This window comes from Salvia splendens, chromosome 17 (genome assembly GCF_004379255.2).
Source record: "Salvia splendens isolate huo1 chromosome 17, SspV2, whole genome shotgun sequence".
Classification (NCBI taxonomy): domain Eukaryota; kingdom Viridiplantae; phylum Streptophyta; class Magnoliopsida; order Lamiales; family Lamiaceae; genus Salvia; species Salvia splendens.
The window spans coordinates 6539917-6556872 of NC_056048.1; the positions used below are offsets into that span (position 1 = coordinate 6539917).

At 34.6% G+C, this 16956-nt stretch overlaps 2 protein-coding genes across 3 annotated transcripts; one reads left to right on the forward strand and one right to left on the reverse strand.

Annotated features, from left to right (window-relative positions):
* Positions 1-540: 540 nt before the first annotated feature.
* Positions 541-5720, reverse strand: LOC121773829 (MADS-box transcription factor 23-like). Of its 2 annotated transcripts, none has more exons than XM_042170748.1 (8): positions 5400-5720; positions 1656-1734; positions 1401-1462; positions 1230-1329; positions 1109-1150; positions 950-1033; positions 751-872; positions 541-675 (listed from the first exon to the last, which is right to left on the reverse strand). In XM_042170748.1, exons 1-8 carry the CDS (start codon positions 5579-5581, stop codon positions 657-659), a joined length of 690 nt encoding a protein of 229 aa, XP_042026682.1. In that variant the 5' UTR covers positions 5582-5720; the 3' UTR covers positions 541-656. The 2 variants fall into 2 exon arrangements, with proteins under 2 accessions (XP_042026682.1, XP_042026683.1); XM_042170749.1 differs by having other exon boundaries at positions 594-675; positions 751-859.
* A 6109-nt stretch (positions 5721-11829) lies between these two features.
* LOC121773799 (protein C2-DOMAIN ABA-RELATED 5-like) lies at positions 11830-12999 on the forward strand. Its single transcript, XM_042170715.1, has 3 exons — positions 11830-12051; positions 12322-12417; positions 12508-12999. Exons 1-3 carry the CDS (start codon positions 11941-11943, stop codon positions 12796-12798), a joined length of 498 nt encoding a protein of 165 aa, XP_042026649.1. The 5' UTR covers positions 11830-11940; the 3' UTR covers positions 12799-12999.
* Positions 13000-16956: the final 3957 nt, after the last annotated feature.

Genomic DNA, 16956 nt, shown 5'->3' on the forward strand with positions numbered 1-16956 from the left:
CCCAATAATTTATGGATTTAATACCGGTTAACCATTAAAAATTTCAGCGTTTTGGGTTAAAGAAATGATGCAGTTCTAGAATATATGACTTGGAGACTAAGCAAATTATTAATTTGATTTTATTTATTTCCTAGTTAATAGAACTAGTAGATAAAAAAATATTAGGTATAATTGTTTTTTCCTTCTATCAAATTAGAATTTCCTTTTTGCTTATTTTCCCTTTCGTTATTTTTCATAAGTTTAGGATTTCCAATTGCCTATAGGCCCTATTGTTGAACTAAAAAGACAAATTTTTGAATATTAATTTTACATTGAGATTTATACTTTGAAGTTCTCAATTTATTGAGTATTTTATTTACGAGTTCAGTCATTTTCCATACGTTTCTGCATCATTTGGTATCAAGAAAAGTCAAATTAAGTTTTTGATCATGCTTGACTTTGCTACCCTATATATAATTACTTCAATAAGTTTACAACAGAAACTGATTTTATGATTTGTGAAATCCTGCGTAATTTATAATTAAGCACCAATTTGAAAAATTGAAGCTTTCACATACCAACCAAGTACATCCATTTCTATAGCAAATCAGAATACGATACAAAAGTATTTGTTTTTAAATAAAAGACAGTTCAATAAACCCTTTTGTTGGACGTACTCATCTCCAAACCTGCTCACTGATCATAAAATCACAAAATTTATTTGGATGCGAAAGTGAATGATTCATAATGAAATGAGCTCTCGAAAAATACCTCGATTGAGTAGAAGTTGATTGCGGTCGAGGCTGGCTCAGTTGAAGCTGTATGGGTGCATAGTCATAGAGGGCCAAACCACTTGGAACCTCAAAGGGGCTGTAATTTTCTGCACCATAAGCCTACACACATCATGTTATAAAATTAGATCGAAATTAGTTTCTTTTACAATTTAATATAACTAATTTATTGTAATTACCTTTGTATACAAGTCCTTGTTTTGTTGTTCAATAAGTTTCACCTTCTTATACAGCTGAATGTTTTCTTCATGGATCAATTGTCCCTGAAGTTACTTTCAAAGTCTTAATTCATTATAAGGCGTACGTAATTAATTTATATATGATCGATGTATCCATACCTTTCGACTTAGCTGTTGAATCTCCTCACTTAATATTTGTTCCTGCAGTAATAAATTTGTAAGACAAATACTATTGAAATAATGTGTTTAGTTTGGAAGTGAATATATATGTATATGAAACCTTTTTCATACGCACGCCTCGCAAACTCAGCTCTAGTTGCTCTTCTATCCTTTGAAGATCTTTGACGCTCAGTCCATAAAGCTCTTCCCCCATCAGTTTCCTGTCTTACTTATCATGTCAATCCAATTTTATTGTTTACATAATTTATTTTACTTCAAGCCCTAAACGTACCGATGATTTTCCTGTAGATCGCCCAACTGTTGCCTTAGGGTTGCTGCTTCCCTTTGCCAAAACTAGCAAAATGAATTCCCCAAATTTTAAGCATACCAATGGAAATTGAGTTCAAGTAAAATTCCTCATATATAATCACAGTTTCTTTAACCTAATGTTAAATTTCATTCAAGTAACTTATACTTATCTCATTTGAAAAAAAAATGAAATGAATCTAATGAAGTAGAAGAAGCAAATTTAGTGGCAGAATCTTACCTTGATCTCGGATCCCGGATTGAGGAGCTGTTGCTGATCCTCTTTTGCCTTAGTGTAACGCTCTATAACTGATTTCATGCTGCAAGGCAAAATAGTACATATGATAGAAAATTTATCAGCATTTGACAATAAAATCATATGAATAGATATTTGCATCTATTACCATTTGATTCGAAAATACTTTTTAGGCCACAGACAATCACTTAACTTTCCACTTTATCAGTAATTACTTTATCCAGTAATTAAGCTACCATGATATTCTAATAAGTTATCATCACCATCTTTATCAAGCCCTAGAAAGTAGAAATGAAATGTGTGGTTTTGACTTTTGATCTGAGATGAATAAATTAACTGAACTAGTTCTGAAAAAGCCCGGAAGGACAAAAGATAAAGATTTTGCAAGTTTATGATGATTAGGTATAACCTTCTAGTTAACCTCACCATATGCTTTTGTTTCAATCTTCATGAAACTAGACTTGAATAATGAAAATCACATGACACTTGGACATAAAGAGTGCACATGGCACTATATACACACTTCAAAGCTACTCAATTTTACTTCTCTCATAATTTATTTTTTTTCCCATTTTAAACATAAAAGGAGTAATTTTCAGTTAGAGGTAATGTCAAGTAGTATCAAATTTACATGCACTCAATTTAAGTACTTTTAGATTTGTATTGATATAGCTTATAGCTAGGGGAAAGTGTAACCCAATATAGCCTAAAGAGAATAACTTGAATAACTTCTTCTACATAATTAAGTGAAGTGATTGTAATGTCTACTTAAATAGTAATATGATGAGGTTGAAGCACATATATAGAAGCAAATGTAATGTGGATTAGTTTAGGAGGAGGTGTCTCATGAGTTTAATTTCCTCAAAAGATACTGATAATTAAAGTTTAGAGTCCAATTTCACGAGAGAAATTAAGATAAGTGGAATGCGAAAGATGATGGATGATGATGATGATCGGCCTACCGTTTAGTGGAAATTGTGGAGTGTAGGCCATGCTATATTATAACACACTAATGCTTATTACAACATCTGTGGATGCTGCATAACATTATTAAATGCATTGAGTGTGTGTATGGTGCGTGTGTGGGTACTATACAAGCAACTATAACAAAAAAAATAATGACTTACCAGATAAGGTTAAGTTTCATATAAAACATTTGAAACTTAGGATTATGTGATGTATCTTCACCAGGTGACACCGGATTTGGGGTTTAACAATTAAATAATTTTTAAGAAGATTTTTTAATTAAATTCTTATTTGTCATAATTGTGCTAATATGATTGGTGGACAGCAAGTTGATCAATTGAGTATTGGGAAATGAAACAAGTACTACAAGAACTTATAGTAAAACACAATTGACATTAAGCAAATGTTGGATGCTACAGTTATTGGTTTCCTTTCACTATCCTATAGTATATATGGTCTTCTTCAAGATAAGGAAAATTTCATGACAGTTGCACTTGAAAAGAAAAGAAAACATAATATATTGCTTATGAAATTAGAATATGTTAAACAATGCAAATGGTGAATTGCAGTTAAAAACAAACAATATACTAAGAGTGTGTCTGATAGGATAGATAACTCATCTATGTTTGGAATTCTATGACCAAACATTTTTTGTCATAGAATTCCATACATAGCCAAACAAGTAATCTTCCAACTGCAAAAAAAAAACAAAAAAACTAGCTAGCTAGTTGAAATATTAAGATAGAGTTTCTTTTCTAAAAAAGGTCAAGGTCAATGCCATAAGACATTATTATTGATTCCTATTTTCTGAATACCCAATGACCATATAATTGAACATATCTAAATCTTAATTAGACTTGAGCCCCCCTTTCTTAATAAAATCCAAAGGGTTACATATATCATAGATTAAAGCTCTTGTTAGTAGGCTTTATATTGTAGGGACTAATTCATCTCTATCTACAACTTTAATAATGTACTAATAGATTAATGTTATAACAACATATAATTAATAAAATGTTATAATAGTACTTAATGTTTTAACTACATATAGAAACTTTAAATGTAGTCCTTCTGGTGTTAATTTACCTAACAAACAATATAATTATAAAGTGTTGTGCATGCACCGTCCAAGTAAAGCTAAATTGTTGATTCCAATCAATGCTATTATCTTTACCTTGTCACAACACAAGACAAAAGACATACAGGAAACGAACTTTGCTTTATTAATAATTAATGAGATTTGATTGAGGTATCTGATTTTAATGCAATAGAGAATGTATCAATACATTATCTTCTCATCTAATAATACCTTAAACTATCTCAGGGGCTCATGGATTTACCTAAACTACCACTCACGAGTTTGATGCAAGCCAACCAAATTGTTTCCTCCCATCAAACAAGAGCCTACTCCAAAAAGAAGAAGTATTTGATAAATGCAAGTAGCTTCATTTATTTATTTATGGAACTTGAAGCTTTAAAATCAATAATTTGAAAGTGTTAGCAAAATGGGATTTTCAAGGTGTATATATCTACAACAAAGGTAGGGTATCTAGAGTTAACTTACACAATTTTTATACTTAAGACACACATATAAATTACTTTCCTTACTAAAACATCATATTCTGCATAATTACCTTCTTTCCTTTTGTAATGTATCACATGAAGAAAGATTAAATGAGCAACTTGGATCCTCTATTGCCATATAGCATGGCATCTTACATTGCACTCAACATAATTGACATATGTCAATATTAATGGTTTATGATTTATGATTAATATAAGGAAAATATGTCTTCTAACATCTCAGAATCTTGAACCCTATAGATTGCCACATGTCGTCCATCTACGGATGCAATAAACATATCACACAAATTGACTATAGATTATCTTACATATGCTACTACTATACATCTCACTCGAGTATATACCATTATTGCCTTACAATTTAGGTATAGTCACACGTATCATTTTTGGCATCTTACAAGACATTATGGAATACAAACAGATTATTATTACTCTCCCCCTTGAACTGCTATACAAGAGAATATAAATAGATAATAAGGCCTAACTATATATAGCTCTCTGAAAATAGAGAAATATAGAGTGTTATATGCTTGCTACTTGAGAAACTCTTGAAAGATGGATAGAATCGGTAAACAATGGTATCTTATTAGACAAATCGTCACGAGCTAACAAAAAGAAAACTTGAAAGATTTGTCTTTATAAATAGAGGATTGTTCCATCCAACTTATTATTCAATCTCAGATCTTATTGTTTAAGCTTGTAACATGATATTTCATTTCATTATTATCATATCATCTTCATATGATTGAAATTTTAGCTACGCCTCAAGAAACCATAGAAAATATACATAAACATACAGTATATTTCATTAATTTCTTCATTAGAAATGATTGAATTAGATATAAGACGAAAACTTCATACTATATAACTCTACAAAGTAAAGAGTTGTTCGAAAAAGATTAGACTTGTCAATTATCATACACAAAACTTAATACTTCTTCCACTAAGATGTTCAAAAAAACTAAAAATAGTTTAAATTAAAAGTACCGAGCATCCAATTTTGAATCTTTGATTTAATTAGTCTATCATAAACAAAATTCCATGCAAAATGGTCCTAAACAATTAATCAAGATTGGTTTGAAGTATATATTTATATTTAATTTCGTGATGTTAATATTGTGTAGGAGACAGAAACAGAAATCACACATTGAGCATTCTTGATTTAGAGGGAAAGCAAACCTGGTATTTGAAAATTCATAGAGTTTGCCAGTGCTTGAAAATATAATAACTCCAACTTGTGCATCACATAGAATGGCAAGTTCCTTAGCCTTCTTCAACAATCCGGTTCGCCTCTTCGAAAACGTCACTTGCCTGCTCGTTGAGTTATCGATCCTCTGAATCACGATCTTCCCCCTCCCCATTTTTCTTCTTTCTAGGGTTTCTTCCTTCTTCCCAATTGTTGGATCTAAAAAACCCCAACTAGGGCAAAAAGATGGAATAAAGAAAAGAAAAAGGTTACTTTTGTTGAGCTTAGAGATGAAGTCTGCAAATCAAAGGGGTGAGAAATTTTATTTGAGGCTGATATTGAAGTCAAGACAAGCCCTTTTTATAGAATTTGTTAATTGCTTTGTATAGTTTTGGATTCCAAAACTATCTTTTGGGTTCTTAATTTAGAATAGTGGAGAACTCGAGGACCAATCTATAATTATAAAATTGAAAAAGCAAGGGTAGTTTAATGGCGCCGTCGCCTTATAAGGCAGTGACACGTGGGGAATCCTAAATATTTCTATAACAGGAAAAACTTTATTCCAATTTAAGTAACTTTAAAAACCTTAAACTTAACAGACCCATGAAAGCTTTGGGCAGACATTTCACAGATTTGTTATTGATTCTTTTGGCATTTTTCACATCTTTCGAAGTCATTTTGGAACTGCCAAGTGACATACCTCCTTACGGTTAGGCTTTTTATAATTTTTCCCATTTGTTATTTTCTTTTCACTTTTGCTAAATATATACTCCTCCATCCCGGCTAAAATAACACATTTCTGGACCGTCACAAGATTTTAGGAGTTATTGGTTAATATATTTAATTAGAGAGAAAAAATGTGGGTGTAAGGAGCAAAATAGAGAGAAAAAGAAAGATGAATATTTTAATAGGAGTGAGAAAAAATGGTTTGGTGTATTAATTAGAGAGATAAAGTTACTAAAAAGAAAATGTGTCATCTTATTTGGGATAAACTAAAAAGGAAAATATGTTATCTTGTGAGACGGAGGGGGTAAAAATTAATTAGTTCATTGCATAAAATATATGGATGAAACTAAATCATAGTACTTGGTGCCACAGTTCATAATGCAAGCCACCCTGGCTTCTATTATTTTATGTGAACTGATAGGATAGATCACTTGCTTATATATTTGTGCCATATGTATTTAATACTTTCTCGGTTACTACCTCCGTCCTCCAAATATTGTCCCACTTTGATTCGACACCGATTTTAAAAAATGTAATGAAAAGTGAGTTGAAAAAATTAGTGGATTGTTGGTCTTACTTTTATATATTAGTTTTATAATAAAATGTGAGTAGGAATAAGTTAGTGGAATAAATGGTCCACTACCAAAAATGGTAAAAAGTGAAATGAGATAAACTTTGGGGGACGGACGGAAATGAAAAAATGGGACAAACTTTCAGGGACGGAGATAGTAGTATTTAATTTTAAAATAACAAAATTGATCGATGATTAAAGTTTTAAGTATGATGTGATATTATTGATTGTGCATAAGAACAAGTTGAACTACATGCAAATTTAGACTCTCGTTAACTAGGACTCACTCGTTCGTGATTTAAAGTTCCATTTTGCCATTTCAAATATCCGTGATTTAAAGTTTCAGTTGCTTTTCTTTCATTTTAGGGAAGTGGACTTATCATTCAACTAAATCATTACACTTATATTCTATAATAAAATTAATATATAAAGTGGAGTTCATATTCCATCGACTCAATCCTCCATTTTCTTCACAAAATCAAATAATTTCATAAAAACTCTTTGCCAAATCAAAATGAGAATATAAGGACTAAGAAAATAGTTGATAGATAACATATCATTCCTATCCTATTTGGTTCATCTGAATTAGCAGGTGTTTAGAATTTCTATACATCTCAATCACTTTAACCATAACAAGTTTTGACTTTGTCTTATTGAAAGAATTCCCTTTTATTACCATCAATAAGATGACTTGTTTGGAATAGAAAATATGTAAAAAAATCGAAGTAATACATCATCAATAAACCAAGTTTCAAACTTAACATGATAGATTTATACTCGAAGTAGTATTTATTCTACATAAGCGCATAATTAAGACTAGATCTTGATATCTCTCTATCATGAGGCAAGAAGTTTGGTACCACCATAGACATTTGAATATTGGAAAATATTTTAGTATTTTCTTTCTTTAGAATCTTTAATGTTGGGGTTGCATCGGTCGGCGTTCTCCAACAATGATTATAGTTAAAGAAATAGAGCAAAAAGATGAAATTGTATTGGCTAAGCCCACGTGAAGTCGATTTGGTGAGCCAATGAGAATCTTTTGAAATATATAAAGGGCTTCCTTGAGAAAAGGAAAGCACCAAATTCAAAGGGATAAAATTATAAATTAGAGGAAATTCCATGCTTATAGACAGGTGTCAATCATCAGCAAATGATAGGAAGTCGAAGACCCTAAAATCAAGTGTTTTAATCTTTGGACAAGTTTATCACTCCAACAATGGAAATGTCGACACTTCTGACTCTCAAACCCTTTGAAAATTGAGTTCTGTTTATTTCACGTAAGAAAATATATATGTACCAGATCAGATATAATTTTTTGGAATGGGGTCCTTTTCATGATCTATGTAACATGCTCTAATTTTAATCAGATGCAAAAATTGTGATGATCAATTTCTTGCTATATATGAAAATTAATTATTTTTTAAGGTTTACTCGAGCGAGAGAATTCCCGGGTCAAGGTTTTGTGGTGGGTTTGTAATATAGAAGTGATTTTAGAGTTTATTGGCTGTTTATTTGGAACTACTCTAATGTATAGATTATATTATCTTGGAGATTTACATCTTTATTTATGATAACCACTATTGTCTTGTATATACCATAGCATAGTATAACTACACGTCTACACCTTTATTTATGTTCAAGTCAACATAGTATTAGTATGGTTTTATCATACATTCAGATATAGTATATTCTTTTAATTAAGAAAAAAACATTTAGAGGTCTTTACATTTTATTTCGTAGGGTCCTTATATAAATTTTTGTTTCATTCAATTCTTGTATTAATGCATTTTGTTTCATTAGGTCCTTTCATAATTTTTTGTTTCATATCCTTATATTAATGTATTTTGATTTAGAAGATTTTTTGGTGAATCTTTATTTAACGAACTACATAATTTTATTAATTTCTTGTGTTAAGTAAATTTACTTATTTTATTTTTTTTCTCTTATTTATTTTACGTCATGGACATAGTTAGCAATGCAATTTCTCCGCCTCATAAAAATAATGATTTTTTTTCGTATAAGATTATCCTATAAAAATAACCCTTCTATTTTCAATAACTTAAATCTATTATTTTTTCTTTCTACTCTCTTTTATTTTAGTAATGATGCATTAAAACTCATGTTGCTCTAAATATTCATATTTCTATAGGAAGGAGGAAGTATATATGTTAGAGTGTTTCAGTTTTACAAAATAAATGTATTATGAGGAGTATTAAGATAGAGAGAGATGGAAAGAGAATTGGGCTTGAAGTTTTTTTGTTGGCCCAATCGGCCCCAAACCAACGATCACAAAATAATGTTGTTGGGCCCACGATTCTAGCCCAATCCCTACATCGGGCTACGGAATATGCCTATGGAATCATTCGGGAAAAGGTGAGTTTCCAAGTAATTTCCTTCGTGGTCACTTTCTAGATGTTAATTCATCCATTTAATTATATTTCAGTCCATTTTGAAGTCAAATTTGGTCTACCGATCTTCCCCAATTGGGAACTCGAGAATCGAATGGACCTATATTTATCTAATCAACTATGACACGTGTTATTTTTTATTAATAGATTGACATAGTACCTAGTTTTATAGGCTAAATTATATATATGGTCGGAACATGGTTGGAAATTCAATAGACGTGTATTTGGAAATTCATTTTATATCAATAGTTAGCCGGCGGTGATGCAGGTGGTTGCATATACTTGAGTCTAATAGCAAGAAATAGCCGAACACTTTAAATTTGTTTAGATTCTTTGAGCTGTTAATTTAATTATATTTATGTCAATTTTGTGAATCTCTCATCAATTTGGTATTTGGATCATAATTTGGTTGCCGAAAAGTATAGGTTTAATTTGATTAACTTTATCTCTATGCTTGGATTAATTTGTTATTGTAGCTTCCCTTATTCTTTAACTCATATACACTTAAGCTTAAAAATTGCCTAAGCCATTTAAATCATGAAATTCGGTCAAATTCCGGTTTATCTCATAAACACTGTTGATATTGAAATATTACATTATGAAGTTTCAATCTTTCTTAATAGTCTCATACTTGCACAAGATGTCGTCTTTTAATGATGTTAAAAACACCGTGATTCATTAAAATAAGTATTTTTCTTTTATGTACTTTATTTTCTTAGATTTTGAAATATTGTTAATTTCTGCATGAATGAGACAATTGCAAAAAAATTTTTGAAACTTTTGTGATTTAATATTCTATTTTAAAAGATCATGACATAGACCATAATTTAACTAAACTTTTTAACTTAAATGACTATTAACCTATAAAAAATATATTGTACGTTGATCAAAATGAATAAGTAATATTAGAGTGAGATTTATGAAATTAATTAAAGATCCTAGCTAAGTTCGAATTTCACTATCATATTTATAGGTCTGAGCTTGATATATCTAATTTTTCATGTTTGGTGATGATCCATCTTATGTGATTTATGGGTTTCGCTCATAACATTATTAATTCCAAATCAGAAGATAGTGACTACAAGATCTGATGAATTTAATAAAAAAGGTAATGGTGCATTTTCTTTGACAATTAACGTATGATAATGTTTGAAATAAATGGACAACTCACATGTTTATATGAGCCCACAAATATATGAGAGTGTTGTGTACGTAAATGGACTTTTTTAGTCTTCTAGATCGATTGGAAACCAGTGGATGGTTGATTGTGACAAATGAAACCAGACTACAGGTTCAAAATTGAAATTCAAATTATAATTTCCCAGCTAACTACTGATGGGATTTTATTCTTTTCTATTATAAGGAAAAAAGCAAATACTCAATTTCAAATTTTCATTATATTCATAAGCAATGTGTCATATATAGGACCCATATTTTAACGTGTAATTGGTAAAATAAGAAAGATAAAAAAAGGATGTATTTTTTTAAAATGGAGCAAAATGAAAAAAATGACTTATTTTTTTATAAGACGAAGGGAGTATGAAATGAATCAAATGAAGACAAACATTTAATAGTTGGTGCATTTGGTGAGTTGGTCCCGTTTTTAAATATTAGTTTTATAATAAAATGTACTCCCTCTGTCTCATTAAAGATGAACTACTTTCCTTTTTGGTTTGTCTCAACCAAGATGATCTTTACTAAAAATGGAAACGTCTTTATCTCTACTTTATTATCTCTCTTACTTTACTCTCTCCACTTAACACACAAAATAAAGTTGCATAAAATCTCGTGCCGCTCAGGGAAAGGGTCATCTTCCTTGGGACGAAGGGAGTAAGTAAGAATGCGTTAGTGGAATGTGAGATCCACTGTAAAAAAAAATGATAAATAGTGAAATATGACAATTTTTATGGGACTGACGAAAATAGAAATATATGACAAATTTTCAGGGGCGAAAGAAGTACTATGATTTATGGGATACCTGGGATACCTGTACTTACCACTCATAATAAATACTCCCTTAATAAAACATACTTACAGACTTTAATTAATTTTTTTAAAATTTAATGTAGCATGCTAATTATTGAGACCTCAGATCAGGCATGACATACTTGTAAAGATTAGTTAGTTAATTAATTAACCAACAAATCAATCAATCGATTAATACATTAAAATATGGTTGTAGAATTAATTTATCTGATTGACATTCATTACGAAATAATAAAACAAGCTCTGACTAATTATATGCTGATTAATTAATGAATCAATCTATATTAAAATAATTATTCAACTAATTAGTTAAATTTTGTTCATCGTTATTATTAGCCTTATAGTATATCAATCAACTACCTAAATTCATATTATTAGCTATAATCTTGTTAATTAAATACAACTCTTATCAAATCCAATGATAATTCAATCTTATACAAACGATGTCAAATAAAAACTCAACGTTAGGACTCGAGGAATGTACTAAAAAATTCAAGCGCAAGAAAGTAATTCTCTAATATTAAATTTTTGACAATTTATAAAAGAAGAATGTCAAGGAGGAAAGACGAAAATAAAAACGTGTAAAGAAGGGAAGCTACCATTGTTGTTTGAAGTCAACATATGTTGTCTCTTCTTTCCATATAGAAAATACCGCATGCAATTTATTGTTTATTGAAATAGCGCGTCAACACAGTACAAATCTCTCTAATATAAAACCCCTCTCTCCACTCTTCGTTAAACCCAAGAATCTCTGTTTCTCTATTTTAACCAACATTTCTAATTTCCTGCAATTGGCTGAGTTCTGGTGCCAGTGAGAAGATAATAAATTTCAATTCATCAATGGATAATATTTTGGGTTTGCTAAGGATTAAAGTTGTAAGAGGCTTCAAACTTGCTAAAAGAGATGCCAGAAGCAGCGATCCTTATGTCATTGTTCGGATGGGCAAGCAGGTTTGATAATCATTTCCTTTATTTAACAAATTTGTTTTAGGTATATATGTGTAGATATCTGTTTGGTTGCAAATTCATACCATATCAACTGACAAAAGTTGAAAGTAATATATAAGGGTTACAATCTCAATTAGTTGAAGCCTTTTAAAATGATCTAAAAAATCAATGCAAACTAGGTCTAGAGCGAAAAATATCAAACTAATCTGCAGTTGACGATCATACCGCCTTAAACTTCAAACTAATAAGCTTTCGTCCTTGTGGAATGATCAGAAGCTAAAGACTCGAGTGGTGAAGAAGAATCTGAACCCGGAATGGAACGAGGAGCTGACTTTGACCGTTGCCGATCCAAATCAGTCCATCAAATTGGTAGGTTGATGTTAATTCATCCATCCTCTCTTAATCAATAATCATCATGTATCCTTAAAATTAAAAAAATGACATGGGCTTAAAATGCAGCAAGTTTACGACAGAGACACGTTCACGCTGGACGACAAAATGGGGGATGCAGAGTTTGATATAAAGGAGCTGGTGAGGGTGCTGAAGATGGAGTTGGAGAATGTTTCAAATGGGACAGTGATGGCCAAGGTTGTGGCGAACAGGGAGAATTGCTTGGCTGAGGCAAGCTCTATTGTGTGGGAAAATGGGAAAGTGGTGCAGAATATGGTGTTGAGATTGAGGAATGTTGAGTGTGGAGAAGTAGAGCTGCAGCTGCACTGGATACATGTTCCTGCCTCTACACCTCTCTAGTCTTGTGTTATTTAAACCTTTCTATGTACAGATTTTTTTTTTATTTCGATGCTGGAAATGGTATTTCTGCTTAATATGTGATGGAGTACGGACTAAACAAGCCCAACAGCAGTGACGGCCCATCAGCCCAAAGCCCAAGGAAGAGTATCAGACCGGCATTACCAAAGAGTTCGGCCCCAGCCTACAGCTCGGTAAAAGCCAACCAATCAGTTCGGCATTACCAAAGAGTTCGGCCCCAGCCTACAGCTCGGTAAAAGCCGACCAATCAAGCTCTACTCTCAGACCGGCAAAAGCTGCTCGGCAATAGTTCAGCAGTTCGGTCTCAGTATTTGACCGAACTGGGAGATAGTCAACTCATGTCAGAACCTCCACGATCTCCACTACACCCACGATCTATTTAGTGGTGTCAAGCAGTCATTAACTCATGCAGGATAGTGGGCCCATGCAGGATCGCATGACCTCCACGACATCCACAACCTCATTAGTGGTGCATGCCACGATCTTGGTTCAATGTATAAATAGAACCTAGATCAGATAGATAGGCTCTCTCTCTCTCGCTCTCTAGAGATAAAAATATCAAATAGCAAGTTTGTATTTGTAAGCTGTAGAAAACAGATCAAGCAATACAACTCTGCCCTCTTTTCTTCCCGTGGACGTAGATTTACTTCAGTAAATCGAACCACGTAAATTCTTTGTGTCGTGATCTGTATTTTTACTTGCATTTATCACCATCAGAAATTCGCCCATTCATCACTGGCGCCGTCTGTGGGAAACAGAGAACCAAATTTGTGATAAAGCGAATTTTTGACCCTTTTTCTACCCCAAAAAAAATGCATACCAGATCACATAACACCCGCGCCTCCGTCCGTGATAACCATGAGGAAGCTAATCCAGCAGCCCATAGGCCTGGAAAGCAGCCTCGTGAAAAATCTACTTCCAGTTCTCACGGAGAAGGAACAAGCCGCTCAAAAGGTCCACACACCGAGTCTTCCCAGCAGCCTGATTTGAATGAGGCTGTCAAGCTGTTCTTGGCTGAGAAGCAGGATGAGTTCTTAGCCTTCCTGCAAAGGAGCCAAGAGCCGAAGACGAAAAGGGTGGATTCTCCTTCCTCCTCCAGACATGAAAGTCACTACCGCAGTAGTGCCGTGTCTTCCGGAAAGAAGAATCCTCAACCCCGACATGTTCCTGTTCCTCCTCGGTACCGGAACCACAGGAGAACTCCATCTCCTCCGTACCGAAGAGATGTCAGTTCGTCTGAAACGAGCTGCAATAAGCTAACGATTGCGAGTCAAAGCTTCTAAAGAGGATACAAGACCACAATTCAGCTTAAACAAGCAGTTCGTCTGAAACGAGCTGCAATAAGCCAACGATTGTGAAGTCCAAGCTTCTAAAGAGGATACAAGACCGCAATTCGGCTTAAGAATCAAGCACTTCGTCTGAAACGAACTGCAACGAAAGTCCGATTCTCGCGATAAAACTTGCCTGAATTAGGACAAGGGAAAGTCCGATCCACGCGATAAAACTCGCCGAATTAGGACAAGGGAAAGTCCGATCCCCATGATAACCATGAGGAAGCTAATCCAGCAGCCCATAGGCCTGGAAAGCAGCCTCGTGAGAAATCTACTTCCAGTTCTCACGGAGAAGGAACAAGCCGCTCAAAAGGTCCACACACCGAGTCTTCCCAGCAGCCTGATTTGAATGAGGCTGTCAAGCTGTTCTTGGCTGAGAAGCAGGATGAGTTCTTAGCCTTCCTGCAAAAGAGCCAAGAGCCGAAGACGAAAAGGGTGGATTCTCCTTCCCCCTCCAGACATGAAAGTCACTACCGCAGTAGTGCCGTGTCTTCCAGGAGAAAGAATCCTCAACCCCGACATGTTCCTGTTCCTCCTCGGTACCGGAACCACAGGAGAACTCCATCTCCTCCGTACCGAAGAGATGTCAGTTCGTCTGAAACGAGCTGCAATAAGCTAACGATTGTGAGTCAAAGCTTCTAAAGAGGATACAAGACCACAATTCAGCTTAAACAAGCAGTTCGTCTGAAACGAGCTGCAATAAGCCAACGATTGTGAAGTCCAAGCTTCTAAAGAGGATACAAGACCGCAATTCGGCTTAAGAATCAAGCACTTCGTCTGAAACGAACTGCAACGAAAGTCCGATTCTCGCGATAAAACTTGCCTGAATTAGGACAAGGGAAAGTCCGATCCACGCGATAAAACTCGCCGAATTAGGACAAGGGAAAGTCCGATCCCCAAATTAGGACAACGGAAAGTCCGATCCGAGCGATAAAACTCGCCAAATTAGGACACAAGACGAGTCCGGTCAAAGATGTTTATTTCATCAGACCAAAGACGAGTCCGGTCGAAGATGTTTATTTCATCAGACCAAAGACGAGTCCGGTCGAAGATGTTTATTTCATCAGACCAAAGACGAGTCCGGTCAAAGATGTTTATTTCATCAGACCAAAGACGAGTCCGGTCAAAGATGTTTATTTCATCAGACCAAAGACGAGTCCGGTCAAAGATGTTTATTTCATCAGACCAAAGACGAGTCCGGTCAAAGATGTTTATTTCATCAGACCAAAGACGAGTCCGGTCAAAGATGTTTATTTCATCAGACCAAAGACGAGTCCGGTCAAAGATGTTTATTTCATCAGACCAAAGACGAGTCCGGTCAAAGATGTTTATTTCATCAGACCAAAGACGAGTCCGGTCAAAGATGTTTATTTCATCAGACCAAAGACGAGTCCGGTCAAAGATGTTTATTTCATCCGACCAAAGACGAGTCCGGTCAAAGATGTTTATTTCATCCGACCAAAGACGAGTCCGGTCAAAGATGTTTATTTCATCCGACCAAAGACAAGTCCGGTCAAAGATGTTTATTTCATCAGACCAAAGACGAGTCCGGTCAAAGATGTTTATTTCATCAGACCAAAGACGAGTCCGGTCAAAGATGTTTATTTCATCAGACCAAAGACGAGTCCGGTCAAAGATGTTTATTTCATCAGACCAAAGACGAGTCCGGTCAAAGATGTTTATTTCATCAGACCAAAGACAAACATCAACTTACCCCCGTACCTTTATCCAGAATGCCGAAGTGACTCGCTTCGCCGAAGTAATTCACTTCGCTTTTCGGGGGGGGTAGTGATGGAGTACGGACTAAACAAGCCCAACAGCAGTGACGGCCCATCAGCCCAAAGCCCAAGGAAGAGTATCAGACCGGCATTACCAAAGAGTTCGGCCCCAGCCTACAGCTCGGTAAAAGCCAACCAATCAGTTCGGCATTACCAAAGAGTTCGGCCCCAGCCTACAGCTCGGTAAAAGCCGACCAATCAAGCTCTACTCTCAGACCGGCAAAAGCTGCTCGGCAATAGTTCAGCAGTTCGGTCTCAGTATTTGACCGAACTGGGAGATAGTCAACTCATGTCAGAACCTCCACCTCCACTACACCCACGATCTATTTAGTGGTGTCAAGCAGTCATTAACTCATGCAGGATGGTGGACCCATGCAAGATCGCCACGACCTCCACGACATCCACAACCATCATTAGTGGTGATGCAAGCCACGATCTTAGTTCACTGTATAAATAGAACTTAGATCAGATAGATTAGGGGGACTCTCTCTCTCGCTCTCTAGAGATAAAATATCAAATAGCAAGTCTGTATTGTAAGCTGTAGAAAACAGATCAAGCAATACAACTCTGCCCTCTTTTCTTCCCGTGGACGTAGATTTACTTCAGTAAATCGAACCACGTAAATTCTTTGTGTCGTGATCTGTATTTTCTTGCATTCACTAACATCAGAAATTCGCGGATTCATCACTGGCGCCGTCTGTGGGAAACAGAGAACCAAATTTGTGATAAAGCGAGTTTTTGATCCTCTTCTACCAAAAAAATGCATACCAGATCACATAACACCCGCGCCTCCGTCCGTGATAACCATGAGGAAGCTAATCCAGCAGCCCATAGGCCTGGAAAGCAGCCTCGTGAAAAATCTACTTCCAGTTCTCACGGAGAAGGAACAAGCCGCTCAAAAGGTCCACACACCGAGTCTTCCCAGCAGCCTGATTTGAATGAGGCTGTCAAGCTGTTCTTGGCTGAGAAGCAGGATGAGTTCTTAGCCTTCCTGCAAAAGAGCCAAGAGCCGAAGACGAAAAGGGTGGATT